This window comes from Ambystoma mexicanum, chromosome 7p (genome assembly GCF_040938575.1).
Source record: "Ambystoma mexicanum isolate Mex_15411 chromosome 7p, UKY_AmexF1_1, whole genome shotgun sequence".
Classification (NCBI taxonomy): Eukaryota; Metazoa; Chordata; class Amphibia; order Caudata; family Ambystomatidae; genus Ambystoma; species Ambystoma mexicanum.
In genome coordinates this window covers 900761296-900778800 of record NC_090939.1, presented here as the reverse complement: position 1 = coordinate 900778800, position 17505 = coordinate 900761296, and the positions used below count along the sequence as shown (strand labels likewise).

The 17505-nt window shown below is 51.4% G+C and overlaps 1 protein-coding gene across 5 annotated transcripts in view; it reads left to right on the top strand.

Annotated features, from left to right (window-relative positions):
* Positions 1 to 17505, top strand: part of PIR (pirin) — a 720875-nt gene that overhangs the window by 235317 nt on the left and 468053 nt on the right. For all 5 annotated transcript variants that reach the window (XM_069637176.1, XM_069637175.1, XM_069637179.1 and 2 more), the window contains exon 4: positions 1194 to 1277. In XM_069637176.1, the coding sequence (XP_069493277.1) occupies positions 1194 to 1277 (84 nt within the window). The remainder of the gene's footprint in view (positions 1 to 1193; positions 1278 to 17505) is intronic.

The window sequence follows — 17505 nt, the reverse complement described above, 5'->3', positions numbered from 1 at the left end:
CAATACCAATCCCTCCACATACTTGAACATCTGTAACCAACCAATCCAACCGATTCCCAATCCCACCCTCCCTCTCCCCGCTTCCCAGTATCTCATCTACTTCCTTTTGTCTCCATTGGTCACAGCACAGCAGACTTCCGTGTCCATTGTTCGTTGAGGGTTGGGTCTATTCACTAGCAATCTATTGTCAATGGGAGTGTTTTAACTGTAGAACTGTTTTTGTAATACCTCTTTGCACTTAGTTATTCATGCACATTAAAAGAGACATTTATTATCTCTTTAAACGAGGCAGTAACAATAGTAGTTTCTTCCTGTGGCTGTAAGGCAGTGGCAATGAAGAGATCTAATAAAATGAACAACTGGTTAATTGTCTCCCTTTCTGAAGCAACAGAGCCCAATAAGATATTTGTAAACGACAATGTAAAATTGATTTTGAAGATGCCTTTTCAAATGTTTCCATACATCTTGTCAGAACGCAAACATAGAAAACATGTGCTTTAAAGAGCCTGGGTGGGTCCTGCATGACCAACAATTCCCATCAACACTGTGGTTGGGTTTATGTAATTTAAGAGGAGTGATTAAGGGGCTGATTCATGGAATTATTTGCGCCGAAAAATGGGGATTTGTGTGCCATTCTGCCCGCAAATCCCCATTTGTTAAACAGGGATTTGCGGGCAAAATGGCGCACCCATCTCTGTTTTTCGGCGCAAATAATTCCATGAATCAGCCCCAAAAGCTCTATGTAAGAAGCAGAAATGACACTGTGATGTTGGCAGATGAGGATAGATCTTTTCTGATTTCCATGTAAACCAAAAATATGCGTCTGTCTTTTTTCTTATTTGTACGACTTTAGATGTCTTTTTTCTTATTTGTACGACTTTAGATCTGAGTAAACTAGATCTAGATGTGAAACATGCTCTGAATCATATTCGTTAGCTACACATGAGTTTGATGGGACTACACCTAGCAGACAAGCATCCCAAAGCCTGCGAAGCAGCAATGTGATAAACACATCATACATTCTCTAAACATTACTTGCTGTTGCCCAGCTCTATATTATGAGATATGTTTGCATATGTGGTTTGCATGTTGTTCATTTTAGGCTTATTATTTCTTCTTTCTATGCAATTTTAAATGACCATGCTGAGAGCTGCAAATTATATACTTTTTTCAGATTTCCTTTTAATTTGCAGGTATCTTATCTTTTGGATGGAGGGTCAATGGCCCATGAAGACTTCTGTGGCCATGCTGGTAAAATGTACCCTGGAGATTTACAGGTACATATTCTGAAAATCAAATAAAATATACTGTATGCATGAAGAAAATAGAGTACACACAGGTACAGTTGTATACGCTAAAGTGAGATTTTGAGTTCTGTTTTCTGGTATGATGTTGTTTCATTTAGTGTTCTGTATCGTTATAGTGCTGTAAAGAAAAATGATGCTGCACGGCCATGTAGAGATACCTGCTGTGCTCAAAAGATTTGCTTTTACCCTGGTCAAACATGCTAGGAAATTGTAGATTATTTTTTGTACACCAATGGATTTCTCACAATTCTTTTTCTAAATTGACCTGGGTAAGTAAAACCATTCTGGCCAACGACTCAAATGTAACACGTGAGAAATGCCTCACAAAATTTAAATGTGTTTCATTGCATACCAATCATTGGTGGAAAACACTATCGATGCATCTGAATTGCTGAAAGGTGTTCTCAACTGCATTTCATGTTTTTTGTTAATAAAGCCTGCTTCAACGTGAAAGCGGTTTAAGAGTTTTTTTTTATTTTTTTACTAAGGATTGTCCTAAGGGTGGCATTTAGCCAATTTAAGAAATTACTGCACTAATATCCAGCCACATGTACCATTTTTAAAATGTAGTACTCGTATTGCATTTTAGCCAATATTCATATCCAGTATACAGTGTTAGGCTTCTCCCTCCCAAAACACATGTCTTCAGTCTGAAGAGGAGAACAACCATCATTATTAACATTAATAAACTACCCCTCCACACCCGACACAAAGTTTCCGGGAGGAAGGAAATACACTGTATTTTATTTTGTCACTCAATGTGTTATGCATATTTACATTGCTTTCAAGAGATCTTGCATAAACGGTACTTGAGGAGGATATGATCACATTGAAAGTTAGAGACCCAGCATTCTCAGTTGAGTGGGCCATGTATAGTCTTTACTGGAGCTTCTTCACAAACTTCCTACATCACCGATATAGCAAATCATTTTTGTAAGTTGTCTTTGAGAGTGATAGCTTTTCATTACTGGTGATGATGAACCACATTTGTATATGCCCGTTGTGCAAATCTGGGACCCTCATGGATGTCCAGGTGCGGGCTATGAGCAGATGTGCTGCCAGCAAAGCCTTTGTTAGGAAATGTATCAAAGAAGTTGGAATTCGCTTAAGTTTTCGCAGTAGGAACCCCTCCAGTGCCACAGCCATATAAGCCCCAGTAATACTCCTTATTTTATCGAGGACCTGAGAACAGAACCTCACCAGTTTGGGCCATTGCCACAGAAAAGTGCTGTCACCTCTATATCCACTCCAGCATAACCCAGATTCACCTATACCAAATGTATTCTCCTGGTCTGGAACACAATACCATCTGAGGATTATGTTTCAAGATTCTTTATGTTGGGTACACATTGAGGAGTTGTGGACATCTCTGTTTATCATCTTCCCAACATCAGCACCCATCGCCTGCCCTAGGTAGTTATGTTAAGCCTCAACATGAGAACTTTGGTACGGTAACAGGAGTGCTCAGTAGTTTATATATCTGTGAGATTAACAGGGTAATTCATAGAATTTCGCAGAAAAGTGTCGCAAGCGTCTGGCGCAGAGTGTCCGCGTGCGATTGTCTGCGCCAGGCACGTGCGCTAAAACCGATTTCCGCGCACAGCGTATTCATGGATTCTAGGCTCCCAAACCAGCCGTGGCGCAGAGTATCGCAGCGACCCTGCAGCAGCGCCAGTAACGCCCCCAAGAACGCCCTCGCGCAAGGAAAAGCCATCAAAATCGCAAAATCATCGCAAAGGGCTGCGCTAACCTTGGACCAGTTTACAGGGCTGCCAAACAAGGAACGCAAAGCGGGTAACGTTCATATCAGGGGTACGCGGGAAGTTTTACACGCGATTAGCCAGGGTACGTGTATTACAGGGGTACGCGGGAAGTTCAACACGCGATTGGCCAGGGTACGTGTATTACAGGGGTACGCGTGAAGTTTTACATGCGATTAGCCAGGGCACGTGTATTACAGGGGTACGCGGCAATTATCACACGCGATTTGGCTGGGTACGTCTATTACAGGGGTATACGGGAAGTTTTACACGCGATTTGGCTGGGTACGTGTATTACAGGGGTGCACGGGAATAATCACACGCGATTTGGCCAGGTACGTGTATTACAGGGGTGCGCGGGAATTATCACACGCAATTTGGCTGGGTACGTGTATTACAGGGGTGCATGGGAAGTTAAACACGCGATTAGGCTGGGTGGGTCCTCACAGGTGTACCCTGTACACCCTCCACGGCCCCTGCAGGCCGCCCACACCACAGGGGACTACCCTGCACACCTGCTCATGTCCCCCTGCACCCCCACCCCCCAGCAGTGCAGGGGCACCCTCCACCAGGCCCCCACCCATGTCCCCTATCACCCCCACCCCCCAGCCACCAGGGGCACCCACCACCAGGCCCCCACTCATGTCTCCCACCACCCCCACCCCCCAGCCACCAGGGGCACCCACCACCAGGCCCGCACCCATGTCTCCCACCACCCCACCCCCCAGCAGTGCAGGGGCAGCCTCCACCAGGCCCCCACCCATGTCTCCCACCACCCCCACCCCCCAGCAGTGCAGGGGCACCCACCACCAGGCCCCCACTCATGTCTCCCACCACCCCCACCCCCCAGCAGTGCAGGGGCAGCCTCCACCAGGCCCCCACCCATGTCTCCCACCACCCCACCCCCCAGCAGTGCAGGGGCAGCCTCCACCAGGCCCCCACCCATGTCTCCCACCACCCCACCCCCCAGCAGTGCAGGGGCAGCCTCCACCAGGCCCCCACTCATGTCTCCCACCACCCCCACCCCCCAGCCACCAGGGGCATCCTCCACCAGGCCCGAACCCATGTCTCCCACCACCCCACCCCCCAGCAGTGCAGGGGCAGCCTCCACCAGGCCCCACCCATGTCTCCCACCACCCCCACCCCCCAGCAGTGCAGGGGCACCCACCACCAGGCCCCCACTCATGTCTCCCACCACCCCCACCCCCCAGCCTCCAGGGGCACCCACCACCAGGCCCGCACCCATGTCTCCCACCACCCCACCCCCCAGCAGTGCAGGGGCAGCCTCCACCAGGCCCCCACCCATGTCTCCCACCACCCCACCCCCCAGCAGTGCAGGGGCAGCCTCCACCAGGCCCCCACTCATGTCTCCCACCACCCCCACCCCCCAGCCACCAGGGGCATCCTCCACCAGGCCCGCACCCATGTCTCCCACCACCCCACCCCCCAGCAGTGCAGGGGCAGCCTCCACCAGGCCCCCACTCATGTCCCCTATCACCCCCACCCCCCAGCCACCAGGGGCATCCTCCACCAGGCCCCCACCCATGTCTCCCACCACCCCCACCCCCCAGCAGTGCAGGGGCACCCACCACCATACACCCCACCAACCTGGATGACTCCGTGCCATCTTCCCTCGTTGGGCCCTGTGGGGTCCCAGCTGCCTCTTCTGCTGCTGAGGAGTCCAACTCCGACCTCCGCCTCTTGGACCTCCCCTTGCCAGCTGCGGCCTGGGACGCGGCACCAGATTCCTCACTCCCCGACGAGATCACAACTTGGGAGGGGATCTGGCCCTTGCGTCTCCGGCTGGTGGTGCGACCCCTGCCGCTGTGCTCCACAGCACCTGCTCCGTCCTCTTCATCAGTTGACGGTGCAGACAGGGAGAAAGAAAACACAGGCATCAGGGCACTGTAAAATGGACTCATACACACATGACAGTTATACATGAGTGGCATAGGTAAACCTCAGACATGGCATCACAATCCCCAACACACATGTCATTTCAACTTGCACACATGAGCCATACCACAGCCATGATGCAACAGCCAGCACCATCCATTCACATACAACAGCATGTGCAGCCAAAGGTCATCCACACATCACATGCAACATAGGGAGTACACTACACATGCACACACAACACCAAACCTGCATGCATGTGTACACCTCCGCCAACTGTCGCAGTGTCTCCATCGACATCCATGTCACACCTGACAATCATTCCTCCACATCCTGTGCCATGCAAGCCCACACACACAAGCACCATCCATGTGTCACACATGAGACCCCTCGCATGTGTCACCCTTACAGCCCTGTACACCCCCCCTACTTGGCCACATAAAAATACATGTTCAACCTGCACACTCCTGGCACACCACCACACGCACAACTTACTATCAGTATGCATGTACACTTACCGCTCGACTCCAGACGGGTCTGCTTCTCAAGGACATGGATGTGGAGCGCAGGGGATATGCGTTCCAGGACCCACATCTGATCTTCCGACAAGTGGCCCAGCCCGCCCCTTAGCATCTGCTGCCATCATGAGGCGCCGGGCCTTGTTGAGGGTGCTGGACCTGAAGTCCTCCCAGTGCTTCCTGACACATTAGTAGTCGCGGACTGCCACCTCCTCCGCGTTGATGGCAGTCACGACGTCCATCGGCGCGCAACCTTCCGAAGAGGGCATCATACTGCCCCACGACATGCTCCACCAGGACAACAACTTCCCTGGCACTGAAGCTGGTGCCCCTCTGCCTCCTTGGCCGGGGGTTGCCACTGGTGCCAGATGTCGTAGTGCCCGATATGGCAACCCCAGAGGCAGGAGTGGGTGGGCAACTGGGTCCTGGTGCTGGGCTGTGGGGTGACAGTCGGGAGCCTTTGGTTCCAGCAGGGGTGGTCACAGCAACAGCACCCCTGGCTGATGTGCAGGCAGCAAATGGCAGGGCACGTGGCCAGCAGGCAGTCAGGCAGCAGTAGATGGCAGGTGGGAGCGTGCTCAGGGCTCTGGGGGGCAGTAATTTGGCCTCCTGGGCAGGAGCGTGGTCTTTCGTGTGTGAACGCGTGGACAGCCTGATAGGGAGTGATTTTGCACGTGAAAATCCCACACGTCTGCGTGTGAATCGAAGAAAGGCCCTTAGCGCGTAAACCCATCAACAGCATATGCGCGTCCATGAAGTCACGTGCACGTGCAGGAAAATGTTGCGTGACACGTCCGAGTGTCAAAGCGTGTGATTGGAGAAAATAGACCTACACGCAGAAGTCACAAGGCGTGTAAATGGTTAAAATGGACCTACACGCAGAAGTGACAAAGCGTGTTTTTGGTGAATATGGATCTACACGCAGAAGTGACAAAGCGTGTGATTGGTGAAAATGGATCTACACGCAGAAGTGACAAAGCGTGTGATTGGTGAAAATGGGCCTAGCACGTACACGCCGCGTAAGTGACGCTGTACGTGTGGGCCTGTATATAAGGTACGTGTAGAACACCATTTCCTTGTACGTGCTTTTCGTGGAGAGCGAGTGGGTGAATTCTGTACTTCTTGTCGTTTCACACGCGATTTACTTCACGGCGTTTCCAGTTCGTACTCCCTGTTACCTCTGACAGCTTTTTCTCTTTTTTCTCTCGTACTGGTTTACCTGGGCCTGTTCCCTCAAACAGTGTCCCCTTCTACTGTTGTCCTGTCTCCTCAGACAGTGTACATATATTCTTTTGGCGGGGGTGTTGCCAACCAAACGCGCTCATTTTTCACGCTCTTTTACCTGGCAGACGGTGAGTCACGCACATATCTAACTTCTGTGCTTGCCCCGTGTGTAGCCTACCCCTTCAGAGGTCATTCTAGGCTGCGTGTGACACGCATACGTTCATTCTTGTGTTACTGGGTGCCACAGCGTAGTGCAGGTTTTTCTTTCTGCACACGTGGTCTAGGAGGGGTTGCATGCACGTCATCTCCCTTTTTTGGGCCTCCTGTGCGTTGCGTGACCCGTCATCTTTCCCCAGGGGTTACAATCAGCCTTGCTAGAGCACTAGGGTACAATTACCATCTGGTACCCAACCCCTTTGACCCCCAATTGCCCAGGACTATAGTCTACAGCCACTCCCATACGCACATTAATATCAGTGCCATGGCTGGGAGGCGAGGATTCCGTAAGGGTGGCAAAGGTGGAAGAGCCACAAGTGGTGGCCGTGGTGGATCCGGTAGGGGACGTGGTCGTAACTTGCAGGGTGAGCCTGTCCCCCCATGTGCGGAGGACCAGTCAAGGGCACCCATTATCCCCCCCCTCTCCCCCCCCTCCCCCCCTCCCGTTGAGGCTGATGTGGCTGACACCATCCATGCTCAGCCCTTGTTGGACCAGCCCATTGTGGCACCACACCTGGCTGACTCCATGGCTGACTTCCAGGTCAGCAGGGCTACCACACGTGCGCTGGTGCACGTTGATGCCATCATGCCACGTGGATCTGGGGCAGCAAGGTCATCTGCTGCCCCAAGTAGGCAGGGCGGAGAGGCTGCAGGGGCAGCTGCGGCTCCATCCACCCCAGCTCTCACACACCCAGCCAGGACAGTGTCCGTCCTAGTCCATTCTGCTGACATTCCCCATGACACCATTACACTTGAGCCAATGCCTGCACCAACTCCTATGCTGAGTGTGCAATCCCACACACCTGATACAGAGCCCACCAGGGCTCCTGCCCCTAGTGTCCAGAGCGGCGCAGGACACTCAGGATCACCACCACCTTCCAAGCGGAAGAGGAAGAGTGCTCGTCCGGCACAGGCTGATGCCCCAGACACGGCTACACAGTCCGGTCCGTCGAGGAAGCCCAGCTTCACGGATGACGAACTGAATGCACTTGTCGAGTATGTGTCCGGACATGATAACGAGATGGTCATTGTTGCAGGATCAAAGACCACACCTGCACAACGCCAGGCACACTGGCAGACCGTTGCGGACATCGTAAGTGCCCTTGGAATCGTGAGGCGCACAGCCAATGATTGCTACAAGCGCTGGAATGACCTAAAGCGCAGGGCAAAGAAGAAGCTGGCCTCAAGTCATGCCGCAACTCTAGTGACTGGAGGTGGGTCTCCAGTAGAAGACATGGAACTCACTCCACATGAGTCAGTCGCTGGGACCTACGTCACGGAGGAACAGATCCAAGGCGTGGGAGATCTGCCTGATTACGAGGCATTGTCCGGTGAGTGCCCATGCATGTGTGTGTCATCCATGTGCATGGTGTGTGTGTGAGGGCATCTGTTTGTGTGCCAGGTGAGAGTGTGTGCGCCTGAGTCGAATGTGTCAGCCATGTGCTTCATGCAATACATCCTGCACAGCTGCAATTGGCCATTGCAGTATCCCTTCTGCCAACAGTAGACATCTAGCCCAACAGCACCCCAGTTGCCCTTGAAGTGTCACCTTGCCACAACATTGTTGCTTATTTTCCTATGTTCAATCAGACAGATTGTATGCATTCCACCACTTATACTAGGCATTCCTCAGTCCTCTAGTCACATGTCTGGCATGGCCATGGTAAAGTGGAGTGACTTTGTTACCTGGATATCATATGTTCACACATGTCCCTGTGCAATTGGACCATATTGGACTGGCAGCTCCAGGTGATAAAGCAGACCTGTTTCAATTAGAAAAGCTATTGCATGTGGGAACTGGACAGAATGAATAAGTGCTGCCCTCCTCTCCATCTACACTCAATAGCAATGGCACATGCCATCTGTGTGATGGCATGTGTGTGTCACCTGGCAATCACAGGGCAATGTGTGATGCCACTGCCAGGCAGCATGCAGAAAATGTGTTCATCTTCCATCTTTGTGTAATGAGTGTGTGCCATTTGCCTGCCCTTCATACGCAGTGAGGGTGCATGCATGGGAGGGTCTTAGTCATGTGGGACATGTGTCAATCAAGTACTGGTTCTCTTGCTTCTCAGCCCTCATTGTGTGCCATGGTGCTAATGCGGGTTTTCATTTCTTTGTTATTATGTCATTGCAGGGGAAGACGCACCTGATACTGCTGGGGTTGTGGAGATGGTGCAGAGCCAGGAGGGGTCCGAGGGCCGACCAACCACCAGTGAGGGACGTGGTGTGCTGGTGGGTGAAAACCCACAAGTGCTACAGGTAGTGCTCTCAAGGGGTGTCTCTGGCTGCACCTCCCCCGAGCTGTACTCAGCTGTTGACTCGGATGATGAGACCTACGTGCCGTCGCAGGTGAGTGTTCCAGGGAGGGAATCTGTTCTGTCCCACCCACCTGCACCAGGGTCAGAACCCTCAATGGGGATGTCAGTGTTGGCAGCTAGGCCTTTGGTGGTTACGGATGCAGGGTCACACTCCGTGACGGTGGACAGTCAAAATCTCGAAAACAAAATCTCGAATGACAAAAAGCCCGAAACCAAAATATCGAAAAAAAAAATATCGAATTTTTTATTTATTTATTTATATATGTTTTTGGGGTCAGGTAAGTAAAAAAAAGGGGTAAAATAAAAAAAAAAAATAAAAAGGGGGGTTAGGGGGGAACCCCCCCATTTTCAAAAAAAACACATTGAAAAAAAAATTCGATATTTTTTTTTTCGGCCTTTTGTATTCGAGATTTTTGTTTTCGAGATTTTTTAATTCGATATTATCACTATGAACCCTCCGCGACATCTGATCCTGTTCCTGGGCCAGCAGATCAGAGGGGGAATGCAGTCCTGCAGCCTCAGGCAGTGCCGGCACAGCAAGGCGCAGTCCGCCTTGCCCCAGACAGGTGTGGTGCCCGCCGACGTGGTGGCCGTACGCCACCTGGCAATACTGCATGGGAGCAATCCATTTACGGTATGGCTACCCAACAGGCAGCATCATCCGAGATGATGGCTCAGGCCATGGATAGGGTGGCCACTTCCATTGTCCCCCCTGAAAGGCTGATGGAGCGACTAGAGCAGGCAACCGACTCCATCTGCCAGTCACACAGGGAGGACATGTTGGCGTCCAACAGGGACAGGCGGGCGGCACTGGCGACTCTGCAGGAGGCCATCTCCATAGAGTCCCAGGGCCACAGGGAAGCCCTGAGGCAGGAGCTACATCAACTCAGGACGACTCTAGTTGAGCTTGAGGCTTCAACACACCAAAGGACAGAACAGCAGCTGGAGCGTCTCACCCGTATGCTCTCAGCTGAGATGCAAGCAACGAGGGCGGAGGTCCGGGCATCCCGTGAGTTGTTGCATGGGGACCTCCGCACCCTCATCCTCCAGAACGAGACCTACCACACCCGCATGCTTGCAGCCATGGAGGAACAGAGTAGGGCCTTGCGTGGGCTGCCTCCCATAGTGCAACCACCTCCGGATGCAGCTGCACAGGGTGATAATAGCGACAGCAGTGATACTCCCACAATAGGGTAGCCGTGTGGGCCATGAGCCCATGGAGGTGTTTTTTTTTCCCAGGATCCACACAGGTGGTTTCTGGTGTGCACCCTGACCTCAGACCTCCTGGGCGGCCTCCCCAACCCCCCCGGGCCCTTTAATGGCCATTTTTGATTTTTTTTTATTTTTATTTTTATATTTATTTTTATATTTTTCCCAATTTTTTTGGGACAATTTGTTGGCTTCCGTGGTTCCTGTGGGCATACGCTGCATTGTGGCTGGGCACATGCAGGCTTGTCATGTATTAGGTTCAGATGCCTGGGTTTGAGTCACACACACCCCTCCTGCTTCCCGTTTCCATGGGCTTGCAAAGGGTGTGCCCAAGTGACATTGAAGTACATGGTGACATTGGACTCCCACTACATGTGTGGGTAGTCTAGTCAATACTGTGTATACATTCCTAGTGCATATTGCTGTTGTGTTGTACACTGCATGTTGCATTGATGTGTAACTCATCATCTGTGTCCCTTCCTCATGTCTACACAAGGCCCTCTAGTCTGGAGATGGGGTCCTTGTTGGCAGCAGTGCACCTACAACTCTACATGGCACCAACACTGTTCAGTTGGAAGTGGTGGGAGTGCAGGCATATCCAGGTGGTGAGACAACTGATTTATTACATTACTGAAGTCATGTTAATGGTAGTACCTGCTCAAGTTTGTTGTTGGTCCTGCATTACAGTGAGCATTTCAGGTGTAGGAAGTTTCAATTGGGGACACTGTACATTGCAACAATTGTCATGTTGTGGGGATTACTTTGTTTACCTGCACATAGCATGACATGGCACGGTGTGTTGTGTGGCGGTGCTGGGGATGGGTTGGGTGACATGGCACTGTCCTCTTGTTGCATTTAGCAAGTGGGTATTCATTTTGGCTGCTTGAATGTGTTTCTTCACAAAACTGCATTGGTGTTGTGTGTGGGTAGGGATGCACACATTGTAACACTTCCAGGTGAACAATCTCAGGCTGATATGCTTTTCACGGTTGAATCTCCAGACATTCAGGATCAGTGTCAGGTTGAGTCATCATTGACTGTCAGATGGAATGTGCCAGGCCAGTGTGCACTCCACAGGGGAGTGAATACTATGTGAAGTAATTAGCCACTAGCTGTGTACGGGCTGCCTCCCCCAGTGCCCTTTCCCCTCCCATGCGCAGCGGCTGTGCATGTGGTTGGGGATGTGGGGCCACCACCATGTCCACGGGCAGGCCCCGGCGTGTTGCAACGTTGTGCAGGACACATGCTGCCACTATGATCCTGCACACTACTGGGGGAGCGTATAACAGCTGCCCGCCAGAACGGTCAAGGGAGCGAATGCGTGACTTTAGCACTCCGAATGTGCGCTCCACTATGCCCCGGGTTGTTTGTTTGTTTGTTTGTTTATTTATTTATATAGCGCTCTTGACCCGGGGGTATATATGCGCTTTGAACATCAGGTTACAGGTAAAAGACAATAGTACAGTATTGATAGGGCATAGATAATAGTATTCAAACAATATACATAAAATTGGACATTCGGAGTGCATACATATGTGGTAGGACAGTTATTTGTTGGTTAACCAGGAAATGACCTTAGTTCTGAAGGGTTGGAAAGTAGGTGTAGATTTAATATCCAGTGGGATGGAATTCCAGAGTTGTGATGCCAAAGTTGGGAAGCTGGATCCTCCAGCTCTTTTGAGGGAGTATTTGGGAACTGTTAGTTGTAATGAGTTGGACGATCTGGTGGTTCTAGTGTTCTGTCTTAGTGTAAATTTGTTCGAGAGGTAGGGTGGGGCAAGATGATTGAGGGCTTTGTAAGTAAGGCATATGGTTTTCAAGTCAATTTTCTGTTGGATGGACAACCATTTGCAGGCAGTTCTGGTGGCGGAGATGTGTTCCCTTCTAGGAATATTGAGGGCGGCACGGAGTGCGTTATTTTGTAAAACTTGCAATTTATTGATTACTGTTTTGTTGGCACCTACATAGAGGCTATTACAGTAATCCAGTTTAGATTGAATGAGTGCTCTGGCTAGGATGAGACAGTTGCTAGGGGAGATCAGTGGTCTGCAGGCCCTGATTAGTTTACCGGTGTAGGCAGTGGCTGAGGCGGTCATGTTGATTTGTTTAGCTAGGTTGATGTTCGTGTCTAGGTAGAAACCGAGGGTTTTTACGCTCTTGGCAATGGGTATGGTGTTACCGTCAATAGTGAAGCTGGTGTAGCCGGGACAGAGTTTACTGATAGTGTTCGGTGAGCCGACAAGAAGCAATTCAGTCTTGTCATCATTCAGGCATAGGCCATGTGTGGCCATCCATGCCTGAATGATGGAAAAGACTTCATTGATCCATTTGGCGTCCTTGTTGTAGTTGCCTGATAGGGTGAGGAGTATCTGGGTGTCATCTGCGTAGTTAGTATAGGTGACACCCAGATTGTCCAGCTTGTCGAATAAGGGCTTGGTGAAAATATTGTAAAGGGTAGGTGAGACACAGGATCCTTGTGGGACACCGCAGGTGATGGGGATGGGGTCAGCCGCTGCTAGGGGGGAGAAGACCCGCATGGTTCTGTTGTCCAGGAAAGATTGGATCCATGTGACTGCAGAGTGGGAGAAGTGTGCTGCCAGAGACAAATGGTTGCACAGGATTTTATGGTCGACCAGGTCAAAGGCAGCGGAGAGGTCAAGGAGTAGAAGGATGGCAGCCTTGTTTTTGTCTTTGAGTTCGTCTATCTGGCATTTGAGATCAACAAGGGCCGTTTCTGTCCCGTGTTGTGGTCGAAAGCCAGATTGGCGAGTTCCTAGTAGGTGATTGGCCTCAAGGTAGTCCTGGATTTGTAAATAAGCCACTCTATCCAAGATTTTTAGTAGGAATGGGACGGTGGTAATGGGTCTGTAATTCGTGGGGATGTCAGGGTTGAGAGTAGTTTTTTTTAGTAGCGGTAGGACCCAGGACTGTTTCAGATTGCTGGGGACCATGTTGTTGGCGAAGGACAGGTTTATTAATTTGGTGATAAATGGGGAGAGATCCCTAGCTGCATCTTTTATGATCTGTGCGGGGCAGCTGTCCCCCTTGCAATTCGATGGTTTAAGGGATGCTATAATTTTCTGAACCTCCAATATGGATACCTTTTTGAAGGTGAAGCCTGAACTAGTGGCAGTAGGTGGAGGGGGCGTGGGGAAGGAGGTGGGATCGAGAGTGAGTTGTTGTCGTTTGTTGTTGATTTTAGTTTGGAGCCCTGAGATTTTGTTAGCTAGGGCATTCTGGATCCCTGTGCACCAGGGTTTATCCTTAGTGCAAGAGTCAGTGGGGGTAATGGGGTTTTCTAATTCCTTTAGTATGTTAAAGAGCTCCTTAGTACTGGAGCTTGCCTGGGAGATCCTAGTATTGAGAGATTCTTTCTTGGCCCGTATAATCTCATTTTTGTAGAGGGTGGAGATGTTGGTGAGATTGGTTCTGTTATTTATAGAAGGCACTGATTTCCAGAGTGCTTCAAGTTTGTTTTTTTGTTGACGCAGGGTTTTCAGCTCCGGGGTGAACCATGTGTTCAGGTGCGCTTTGGGTATTCCTTTGCGCAGTTTCAGTGGGGCAATGATGTCAATGGCTTTGGCCATGGACTCATTGTAGGCGTTGACCAGTTGGTTCAAGTCCGTTGTGGCGGGTAGTGCGTTTAAAGTAGGGATCACCAGAGGTATTAGGGCTTCCGCTGTGATATTGCTCTTTTTCCTAGTAGGGCAGGCAGGTGCCATGATAGGCCTTTTATGTGCTGAGTTGCTGGTAAGAATGTCAAACGGGAGGAGGTGGTGGTCAGTCCAGATAAGTTGTGTGGGATCTTTCGTAGTAATGTTGCAGTTAAGGGTAGTTATCCAGTCAAGGATTCTGCCTTTCGAGTGGGTGGGTTTGGAGCAAAGTTGTTGGAGGCCATGCTCCTCTAATGCCATGGCCAGGGCAGTGGCTGGGGTGTCTAGGGGGTCGTTAAACCCAAGGTTAAAGTCTCCGAGTATAATCAATTGTGCTGATGGTTTGGAGCTTTCAGCAACTAGTGAAGTGATGTCTTCCTCAAATGAGCCAGGAGGGCCCGGGGGTCGGTAAATTAAGTGCAGCGTAATAGTACTTTTAGGGGAGGTTTGAAATTTGACTGTAATGTGTTCACAGGATTTGAGTGGGGGAGCAGAGGATAGTCTGATGTCAAGCGTGGACTTAAAGATGATAGCTACGCCGCCACCTCGAGCGTTCGGTCTATCTGCTCTAAGGATGGTGTAGTTATCAGGTATGGCTAGGGTAAGAGATGGACCTGCAGCATCGTGCAGCCATGTTTCGGTTACCGCAAGGAAGTCCAGGTTGTTTGTTAGAATAATGTCAGCGACTTCTGAGGCATGGGCGACTAATGATCTGACATTTAGGAGAGCTCCTTTAAGACTGGGATGGATAGTGTTGATGGGTGTTACAGTGTGAGGGTTGATCTTATTGAGTGATTTGGTAGGGCCTTTGCTAGGTCTGTGGTGGGTTCTGGCGCCAAGTCTAGAATTCCGATCGGAGGGGATGAGGGTAGTGTTACGGGAGTTGGTTGGGTTAGCTAATGTAGAGGTGTTGTAGTCAATGGTAGGGCAAGATGCTCTCGTGTTGATGGGGTTCTGCTTATAGATAGCTAGGTGTGTGTTAGCTGCGACATGCGGAACGTGTGCATGTCTATGGGTGGAAAGGGCGGACTTGGTATCCGGGGGGAAGGCTGGTGTGGTGGGCAGGAATGGTGTAGGGCAGGTAATCGGGTGGTGTCTTGGGCAGGCGGGTCTGACTAAACCATTATTATAGGCTAGGTAACTGTTGCCAGTGCAGGGTATGTTACTTTGCATGACACAGAAAGGGAACATGATCGCAGTCAGGCAGAGTAGCATGCTGGGGCTAAGGTAATGTACAGGGGAGTGGCGTGAAGGGGGCATAGGCGTTATAGGTAGGGCACAACACAATGCGAGTGGGGTCTAGGCGACCATAGGGCACAACACAATGCGAATGAGGTCTAAGCGACCATAGGGCACAACACAATGCAAGTGGGGTCTAGGCGACCATAGGGCACAACACAATGCGAATGAGGTCTAAGCGACCATAGGGCACAACACAATGCAAGTGGGGTCTGGGCGACCATAGGGCACAACACAATGCAAGTGGGGTCTGGGCGACCATAGGGCACAACACAATGCAAGTGGGGTCTAGGCGACCATAGGGCACAACACAATGCAGGTGGGGTCTAGGCGACCATAGGGCACAACACAATGTAGGTGGGGTCTAGGCGACCATAGGGCACAACACAATGCAAGTGGGGTCTAGGCGACCATAGGGCACAACACAATGCAAGTGGGGTCTAGGCGACCATAGGGCACAACACAATGCAAGTATGGTCTAAGCGACCATAGGGCACAACACAATGCAAGTAGGGTCTAGGCGACCATAGGGCACAACACAATGCAAGTATGGTCTAAGCGACCATAGGGCACAACACAATGCAAGTGGGGTCTAGGCGACCATAGGGCACAACACAATGCAAGTGGGGTCTAGGCGACCATAGGGCACAACACAATGCAAGTGGGGTCTGGGCGACCATAGGGCACAACACAGTTGCAGTGGTACTTTAGCGACCATAGGGCACGGCCAAATAGCAGTCATGAGGCATGGAGCACTAAGGGCTAAGGATGCCTGTACTATTAAAGAGGTGGCAGCAGTAATGCATAGAGGCGGCGGCGTTGGAAGCATGAGCGTATGTAGCAAACAGTTAAAGAAACCGAGTTCAAATGTTTATGGGTGCGGAGTAGCAGAGGGCATACCAGAAAGCACAATAGTATAGACTGAGGGTATTCCCACTACTCACAAAAGATTAAAGGTCCGTGGCCCCTGGCTCCTGATGCTCCCAACAGGCTCTCAACAGGCCTTCGTAGGGCCGCCGGCGCATCCGCCTGCCGGCGGATGTAATGGGCGGGATAAGCGAGGCTTAGCCTCGATGTGGCGCCGCGATGCGCCCGGCATGCGGGGGTCAGGCAGGAAGTTGGACAAGGCCAGGCAGGCCTTCGTTGCAGCTTACCAGCTGTTATGGCGTTGCAGCGATGGGGAAAGGGCTCCTGCCCTCTTCCCTTGGATGGGGCGATGTAGTGAGGCCCAACAGGCTCTCAACAGGCCTTTGTATGGCCTTCGTAGGGCCGCCGGCGCATCCGCCTGCCGGCGGATGTAATGGGCGGGATAAGCGAGGCTTAGCCTCGATGTGGCGCCGCGATGCGCCCGGCATGCGGGGGTCAGGCAGGAAGTTGGACAAGGCCAGGCAGGCCTTCGTTGCAGCTTACCAGCTGTTATGGCGTTGCAGCGATGGGGAAAGGGCTCCTGCCCTCTTCCCTTGGATGGGGCGATGTAGTGAGGCCCAACAGGCTCTCAACAGGCCTTTGTATGGCCTTCGTAGGGCCGCCGGCGCATCCGCCTGCCGGCGGATGTAATGGGCGGGATAAGCGAGGCTTATTGGGTTGTAATGTGGGCTGTGTTATATCTTACCTGGGGTGGCGTGGTGGGGTTCCGAATTGGCGTCATCATGTGGGGGCTGAGAGGGTAGGCACTGTCCCCTGTGGAGGTGGTGATTGGTATCATTGTTGGGGTTGTGACCTTGCTCAGTATCCAACATGCATGCATGTGCAGTGGCATACATACTCACCAAGCAGCCATGTATCGCCATGCCGCCCAGCATCTATGTCCCGGCATAGGGTGGACATTCGGTAAATGAAGCTGTCGTGGGTGGACCCGGGATAGTTGGCATATACTGAGGTGATGATTCCCTTGGCATTACATACTACCTGCACGTTGATGGAATGCCAGTGCTTGCGGTTCCTATAGATGTGCTCAGATGCCCTGGGGGGACGTAGAGCCACATGGGTGCAGTCGATGGCACCTAGCACTTTGGGGAATCGTGCCACACCGTAAAAATCCTGGGCCGCAGCATGCCTTTCTGCAGGTGTTCTGGGCAGGTATATGTGCCTGCGGACTGATGGGCGTGCAGTGATGATGTCCAAGACCTGGTGTAGGCAGCGTGACTGGGTGGCCTGTGACA